This window comes from Centroberyx gerrardi, chromosome 14 (assembly GCF_048128805.1).
Source record: "Centroberyx gerrardi isolate f3 chromosome 14, fCenGer3.hap1.cur.20231027, whole genome shotgun sequence".
Classification (NCBI taxonomy): Eukaryota; Metazoa; Chordata; class Actinopteri; order Beryciformes; family Berycidae; genus Centroberyx; species Centroberyx gerrardi.
Genome location: NC_136010.1, coordinates 10,302,081 through 10,310,630, shown reverse-complemented (window position 1 = coordinate 10,310,630; position 8,550 = coordinate 10,302,081). Strand labels below are relative to the sequence as shown.

Sequence of the window (8,550 nt, the reverse complement as noted above, 5' to 3'; positions counted from 1 at the left end):
AGAAACAGGTTTCCCTTCAAATGAAACAATTTATTGATATTCGGTCACATAAGTGCACAAATGCACTTGCAGGTATGTGAACAGCTTCGCATGGGCTCTACGGCTTTTCCTTTCCCATGACATCAAGTGTACATTGCTCAATTTTCCATTTAAAACAGAAGTCATCACAGGTGCAGATGGGCTACACAACTTAACAGCTGCCTCATCAGTGAAGACTCACAAACACTAGTTGCCTTCTCTGCAGAGGTTTTGAGCCCTGCACTCTTGTCTCCTCAGGAGTCCAACGTTGAGGTGGGTGTGAAGTTCACACATACAACCATTTTCCACATATTGATTTTTTTCAATACATATTAAAACCAAACTAAGCAAATTATAATTCAGTGTGGGTTACTATTGCATGACAAACATACAATGGCATCAACAAAATACTGTAAGTAGGCCTTCAGAATATGTTGGGAGGCATGAGTAAAATAATGTCCAATTTAGACATCTAAAATTTCGATTCAAACATAAATTGTTAAAGTCGTTTAAAAAATTTTAAATTACACAGACCTACTTACTGAACAAATAGCAAGTATTCATTACTTAGTACGAACATTTCACTAATATGCAGATACTGAAGGGTATTCTTGGTAGACCTACTGGTTTCAAAGCAAGAAATGAAACAGACCGGCAAATATCAACACAAAATTCTTAGTCTAAGCCTTTTTATCCATTACTATTGCAATTTTTTTTATATATCACAATACACAGCCATTGCTAGGGTAGGGATGCACGAAATAAAATACAAAGTAAAAAATATGACAATTGGAAAAAACATGTTAGTATTTCCTTTACTATACTATATGTATTGTGTTATGGGCTGTTTACTGGGCAGTGTTCTCATATCTATTAGTATTCAGCATTCCACATAAAGTTGACATAATTCAGTGTTCCAATACCCAGGAACGCCTTCATAAAGTTTCACTCAAATCCAAACCGTGAAGCTGAACATAAGTCAACAATTTCTTCAACAGAATTCACAACATAGGTAACTGAAATGTATAGGAACTATATCTAGAATTTTTCAGCATTGTGGCCTTCCAAATATTATCAGGTTTCTTTCTCCAGAGAGATTAGCTGTGTAACTGCAGTACCAAATCATCCACTAAAACACCTTCACATTAAAATGGCAAAATTCAAAGATGTCATGCCTGCTGTATCCCATCTAAAAATGTGACTATAACGGTAATATTATTGCTCTGTAATTCAAAGCTTTTACAAGGGGATTTTTGGTTCCCCTGAAGATATTTCTAAAGGATTGCTGATTGTATAGAGCAGAATTTCTCGTTTCTTATAAGACCAAACTGCCTAACTTTTGTAGATTTTTTGTAGTAGAGCTGAATCTCTAAGAATGTTTGAAGTAGTTTTTGTAAATGAAAAAAAAAGAGTGCCTTCTATACGATACATCTGATGTTGACGTATCAATTTGAATTTTATTCCTTAAATGTCCCTCGTACTTCACTGCTTTAAAATATTCAGAACCAATTACTGCAGGTTTATGACTCTTGGTGAGCAATTCATACACCCTTTAAAAAAAAAAGGTTTTAAAAACACACATCCTGTTACTTTTGTGAGAGGGCACTGTTTTTCCTTTTAGTGGATTACATGGCAACACACAAACACCCAAAGAACCATACTAGTGTACCCCATAATGCAGAACACACAGCATGCAATAGTTACTGACATAGAGCAGATTTTTTTTACACCGTTTGATGTTAGTGTGTTCTGACTTTTTTTTTTTTTTTAAGATGCTCCACGAACTACAATCATGACCAGATAGTCCTCCTCAGTTTTCGCCAGAGCTTTGGCAGAGGAGTCGAGGAACTGCTGGGAGAAATCACAGGGAGGGAAAGCATGAAGAACCCCCGTGTTGTCTTTATCTCTGCTCCCTCCCACAGGCAGGCTGATGACTCCAGCCGCTTGTTTTTGCTTTAGGTAGGACACCAGGTTACGAAGCGGCCGCTGAGTCGAGGCTGCGGGGTCCGACGACGACACCTCCTCTGTGCTGCCGGGAACTGCCAGCAGGATGGCGTAGCCTCCGGGGCCGGCCACCTTGATGCGCCGGGAGACCTCGTCGAGCTTGGGCTGGTCCAGGCGGAGGCGCTGGGTGATCTTCAGCTCGCTCACCTGCCTCCCCGTCGGGCCGTCAATGAGCAGGTCGCTGGCTACGCTGTGGTCGCCCTCCAGCAGGTGCATGTTGGCTGGGAAGTTGCTGTTCTTCAGCAGCAGCATACCGTGCCAGGCCAGGCCCAGCTTGGCGCCGTCCGGCTTGGACGACTGGTTTCCTTTAGAACTGCTCTCGGAGCGCTCTCTCTTGGTCGGGCCTTTGCTGCCGTCGGCTGCCTTGCGCTTACGCTCTCCCGCTGCGGAAACCCCGCTGCTCGAGGGCCCCCTTTCAGAGAGACTCTGGCTTTTGAGTCTCCGTTCGACCCCGCCTCGCTCCAGGCTGCTGTGACGTTCTCGTGCTGGAGAGGGTCTCTCGCCCCGCAGAGGGCGCTCCGAGTCACTGAAGCGCCCTCCTTCTCTGCTGCTCCCCCCAGGACTGCCATCTGGGGAGGCGCGTCTACGCCTGACTGTCCTCTCAGTGCTGTCAGGGGAGCACTCTAGATGGCGTCCGTCCTCCATTACACGCCGCTTGCGCACAGGTTCTCTGCCCTGCAGCTCTCGCTCCAGAGACCAGGGTTCCCGTGGCCGCCGCTCACGCTCCAAGTGCTCCAGAGGCTCAAACGGTGAGGCACGTACCCGGTCACGAATAGCAGGGCTGGTCCACTCTGCTCCAGGAAAGAGCTCTCTCTCTCTGAAGTGAAGCGGCGGTGGAGTCCTTTCCCTGACCCTCAGAGGTTCAGGTGTTGCACGGTGGACAAATGACTCTGCCACCATGTCAAACGGTGGCAGTGGGAGAGGCTGCAAGAACTGCTGCTGGTAGCGGTGCTCAGTGTCTGCAAAGTCCACTCGCAGTCTCCTCTCCGGACCTCCCAGCGGGAAGCCACGCATGTGTGTGCATGCTGCCTGTGCTGCGTCCAAGCTTTCATACTGGATGTAGGCCCAAGTGTCCCCCTTTCTGTAGTCAATGGTCCTTATAGTGCCAAAGCGATCAAACTCTCTTGCCAGTGCAGCTAAAGGGACCCAGAGTCCAAGTCCACCCACCCACAGGCGTGTGGTGGGAGTCGCTTTACCGTAGCCTATCTTTATGGGGTTGCGGCCCACTATTTTGCCAGACATACTAAGCTTGGCACGATGGGCCATGTCAAGGTTCTCAAATTTAAGAAATCCATATGTGCTGGTTTGTCCCCGCGTGGGTCTCTTGATGTCCACTTCTGTTATAACCCCAAACCTGTCAAAAGCCCTCCTCAGGTCCGCCTCTGTAACCGTTATGTCCAGGTTGCCCAAAAACAACGTCCTATTGGCTCTTTGGTCATCTTCTGGAGATATAAAATCCTCCTCACGAAAAGCTGCTCGCTCTGCAATGAAAGCTGGACGCGCCCTGGCCTCAAAGAGGGCGAACTCCCTGTCCCGCTCCAGGTCTCTGGGCAGGGGGGGCGGTGGAGGAGGAGGGAGCCGCCCCAAGGCCAGCTGCTGCAGCCGGTAGTCTCTATATCCCAGCCCGGTGGGCGAGAGGGGTCTCTGGGTGTGCAAATGTCTGTGGCCTTGAGCCGCACCGTACGGATCTCTCTCCACGGGGGAACGACTTCTCCTCCTGTTGATGTACACGGCCTCGATTTTCAGCGGACGGTCGTACAGCACTAACCTCCCCCTGGCGTGCTTGGCGGCTCGGGCGTCCTCCGGCTTCCTGAAGTTCACAAAGGCTATCCGTTCGTCGTTGCTGCGGCTAATTTTGACGCTCACGTCTCCAAATTTTTTAAATTCATGAAAAAGTCCGTCTTCTATGTCTTCGTCGCTCAACTGAGTACCCAGTTCGCTGATTTTGAGAGTTTTGTACTCACTTTCGGCATTAGGCGGCTGAGCCCGCTGGTCCCCCCGTGAATTGGTCCGCGGCGTGGCTAAATCTAATGTCAGGCTTAGGTTGTGGTTTTTACCGATTGAGCTAGCGGCGGCAGCCTGATAGCTATGATTATTCCCGGCTCGGCTGTGTCCATCGAAATCTCTGTCTCTCTTTTCACCGAGCAAACTCCTTCTCGTTGAGCCGCCGTCACTTTTAGTCGAGCTATTTCCATTATTACTCCCACTGGAAACCGAGATAGCCCCCATTTTCTTGCTGGTCGGGTGGCATCCTCCCCTGTCTCGGATATCGTCCAAGGCCCGGGAGCGTTTTTTAATCGGCGACCGCTCTTTACCTTTCATTTCAGTCCACACGGAACCGACCCTGGCGACGCTTAGGGGTTTCTTAGTGTTATTTCTGCAGATTATTGCAGAAAAGATCAGAAAAGAAGAATAGATTTATTCACTGACCCTGCGGCAAAACAACAACATTCGCCATTTTGTCAAGAATAATGCGAAGGCCCGCCTCTTCGATCTGATTGGAAGAAAAAGTGGGTGGAAAACTTTGCAGTGCACGTCAATCATCTAGCTGACTACTGTACGCCAGTTTGACTATGCTGACATTTGTGTAAAGAAAACCAAAATTAGCTATTTATAGTCTCTGTTTTACACTTTGTTTTGGATTGAACTACACGATTTTTGACTGTGACCTTTGTGGACTATAGATCTATTGAACAGATGAAACAATGGAATTTTGAAACGTTAAAAAGTGAATCTGCAGTTTCACAAGAGGGAAGACAAAAATGGAAATTGTTGAGAGAATGTGGAAAAGACAATTTAAAGATATATTAAGACAATATAATACTTCCTGGGGGAAAGGATAGTGAAATATTTCCATTTCAACAGAACAAGTCGACACATTGCCAGAAGGTGGCAGTGTTTGTTCAGTAACGCAGAAGGTTTGAGCACCTAATCCTTAAAAATGACCTTGCAAATGGAAAGGCAAGCTACTAATATTTGTTCTCACGTCTCTCACCTGTCATCCCTTCTTCACACTATAATATTACCCTAATTTTATTTTGTAAAGGTGAAAGTAACAAAGTAATTAATACACCCTAATTAATTGTAAGTAATGTACACCTGCTCTATTTACTGTATTTAGGGAGGTTTTTCAGCAACTGTATTTTTTAGTACTTTTAAGTAAGCTACTTTTGAATACTTTAAAAGTGTACTTTAACTTCTACTTGAGTAATTATTTTTGGTATTACTACTTAAGTAATGGCGTTTGTCATTTACATTAAAACACATTAAAACACATTTACTGTGGACTTGTTTTTATTTGGCTGCTCTTTGACTTTTACTTGAGTTATTTTCTCGACAAGCACTCTTACTCTGGCTTGAATACAATTTAACTGAAATAACAACACTTGTAGTTGAGTTAAATATTTCTGTAGTCTACTGTTTCCACCTCTGGATATTTGTCAAAATGTTTTTGTACATGCTATACATGCAAATTGAATGTGGCACCTCCTAATTTGAAGTTATTTTCTTCTAGGTGATGAACTGCCAAATGAAGTTCTGCTTCTTCATGTCTTTTCTGAATGTAACCAAATACAATGTGGCATACTTTTCTGAGCTTGCCTAATTCCATTAAAGCTTTGACTGACAGTGTTAGTGAGCTGGCCACACTGTATGCTACCAGTTATTTAGCTTACTGGAGTAAAATTGTTAATGCCCTTCAACTGCTTCAAATACATGGATGTGGGGTTAAAATAGTTGCACTGCAAGGCCAAGATAAATCTTCCTGAGATCAAAGCTTGGGACTGTGGTCAGCAGACAGCTTTACAGATTTTAATGAGCATTAAATCATATTTTGTGTCCATAATGAGGCTAATGATATAGTAATTTACAGACTCCAGTGACAGTCTTCACCCAACGACCCTGACAGAGAGAGAGTGAAGTGATGCTAAATTAATGATTGCCCCCAGCATCATGCTGTTTTAAACATTTTTGATTAATGATTATTTATGACAAATAATCTAGGGCCTTTGTAGCCTGATATATTGAGTCTAGACAGATTAAAGCTTGTGCCACAGCATTGCCACTTTGATGACAACTCTGTGAGAACTGATTGCCTCTATGGCAAGTTGAGGGTAATTATTTTCAGTATTTTGTTTTAAGTGGAATGAACCATGTTACATTTACAATATTGTAAGTGCTTACAGTGTATAAGAGTTAACATATCAGTTTCACTAAGCCTGATGTTTCTTTTGTTTATGGACAGAAAGAATTGAATAACCCACCTCTATCTAAAAATACATGTTATAATTGAGCACTGATCCCCCATCTACTATTTCCTCAGCTTTCCTCAAGATGGCCATCTCCTCAATTCCTTATCCCTACTGACGGGTCTTCTTATCTTCTCCACTTAATCTGGGATTTAATCAGAGGGACTATGTAACTGCAGCGAGGGCTGCCGTCTCCCAGGGCCTGGCTGGAATTTGAAGCTGTGGGTGTGGAAAGTGTTTCTGATGGGTTTGTGCGCTCTTCTATTGGAACCACATGTTAGCGGCTCGCACAAAACCCCGGCACAGACTAAAGGGACTGGCAGCTAATCTGCCCCAGCATGGCTGTCACAGTGAAGCAACCAAAGGGAAGGGAGAACCAAATATTCCCCCGTAAGCCATTTACACTCCTGGGGAGTAAGTGCAGCTTGGGAGGGTTTTGCCCACTAGTGGAACTCCCTTTTTGCCCAATTCAAGTTGCATTATCAATCTCACACAGATTGTAATGTTTGCACATCTGACATGAATATGTGGGCACATAGTAATGTAGACCAGATGGGATGGTGCCATGCAATTCAGTGTTTCCTTGACAATCGAGTAAATTGCTTTGGGAGCAGCACAACAAGGACATTTCTTGAAAAAGAACAACTTATTCATGTCATGTCTTTTTAAACAACAACACATAAACACATATAGGCATCAATTTATAAATAAAAGGAGTGAACTGATATAATGTTGCAAGTCAATCAGAACTGAGTAATGGATTAGAGACTGAATGGATGCAGTGAAAAATAATATCACCAAACAAAGTACGGCCTGGGCCCTGGTAACCCCAGGTTGTTCTATCAGACTGTAGCTCATCATTCATTTAGTCAGGGTTTACCACTGCTGCCAGATGTGCATAGGGAATGCCCGCCTCAATGTTAAGCCAGACTGTTGTGGGAGGCCCTCTACTTTATCATCAATAGTGAAGTGTGGTCGCTCAGTTAGTTTTTCATTAATGGACCTGCCACTTGCTCCTGATGCATGAGGTGCCACCCGAAGGCGTCTTGAAGTGAAGCCAGCTCGGCTGCACATGTACGGTCCCTCTGTGCGCTCCCCAGCACCAAGAGGCTCGCTGCCCTCACTGCACAGAACTTTATGTTTATGGCAACCACAGCCTGTAAAACATTTTTACCTCACAACTGCATCCCCAGTCACACTCAGATATATGACACAGACTTTTGGTTAGCTCTGTTGGTCATCATCATGTAAAAAAGTCATGTGAAGACTAAAATAATTCAGCTGGCTCAGATTGTTTTGTTGCATATATTGAACCTCTTCAAGGGTGGAAGTAACTAATTACATTTACTCTCGTTACTGTAATTGAGTTGCTTTTTTGTGTACTGTTATTACTGAAGTATTGTACTTCCACATTTTAAATCGCATCCATTACAGAGCACACATTTTGTGGCTCTCCATGGATGCAAATTGGCCAATTGTGGAGCCATTTGCAGTGAACAGGCAGTCAGCTGAGAAGAGAAGAGTAATCTGGCTTTACTTTGTTTGTGCACTTTTTTTGTAATTTCCAAATTCTCCAATTAAAAGAATCTAGTTTCATCCTTTTAGAATTCCATGGAAAAGATCACATCTAACAATGTTATCTTCTCTAAAAAAGTAACTCAGTAACTTTTACTCTGAATACATTTTAAATTAGCTACTTTTTAGATTTACTTGAGTAGATTTTACATCAGTACTTTTACTTCTACTTTAGTAAAATATCAGCAAAGTAACAGTACTTGTACTTGAGTAGGACATTCTAATCTGTCCACCACTGAACCTCATTTCCAAAAATATTTTCTTACTGAATAAGAGAGATGATATAGATGGACGTCTTTATTATTGGTCACACTATAAAGCACAACAGACATAAAACAATGATTAATATGATAATTACATTTTTTACATGCTTAAATAACACCGTTTTTCACTTCTTTGGTCTCAGCAATGTAATATTAAACTAAAACTGGAAACAAGAAGATTCCTATTAATATGTTGGGTTTTCGTGCAAGAGGCTCAAGTCGCCCTTCATGTTCATGAAGTCTCTAATCCAAGAGCTTTTGGGACATGATCGTTAAAAGTCTGCAAGTTGGCTTACATAAATGTTATAATGGAGAGGAAACATTTGACTCATATGCTGAGGTGGGTGTGTACATTTGGGATTGTGTATGAATGTGTGTATGGGTCAGGAATGTAATATGCTTTGGCTCAGTCAGTGCATAAAAGGGAGCTGGCACTGTGGTGG

At 43.4% G+C, this 8,550-nt stretch overlaps 1 protein-coding gene across 1 annotated transcript; it reads right to left on the bottom strand.

The window, feature by feature from the left end:
- Positions 1–4,466, bottom strand: rbm15 (RNA binding motif protein 15). The gene has a single exon (XM_071903246.2). The coding sequence runs from the start codon at positions 4,342–4,344 to the stop codon at positions 1,786–1,788; it is 2,559 nt and encodes an 852-aa protein (XP_071759347.1). The 5' UTR covers positions 4,345–4,466; the 3' UTR covers positions 1–1,785.
- Between the last annotated feature and the right edge of the window lie 4,084 nt (positions 4,467–8,550).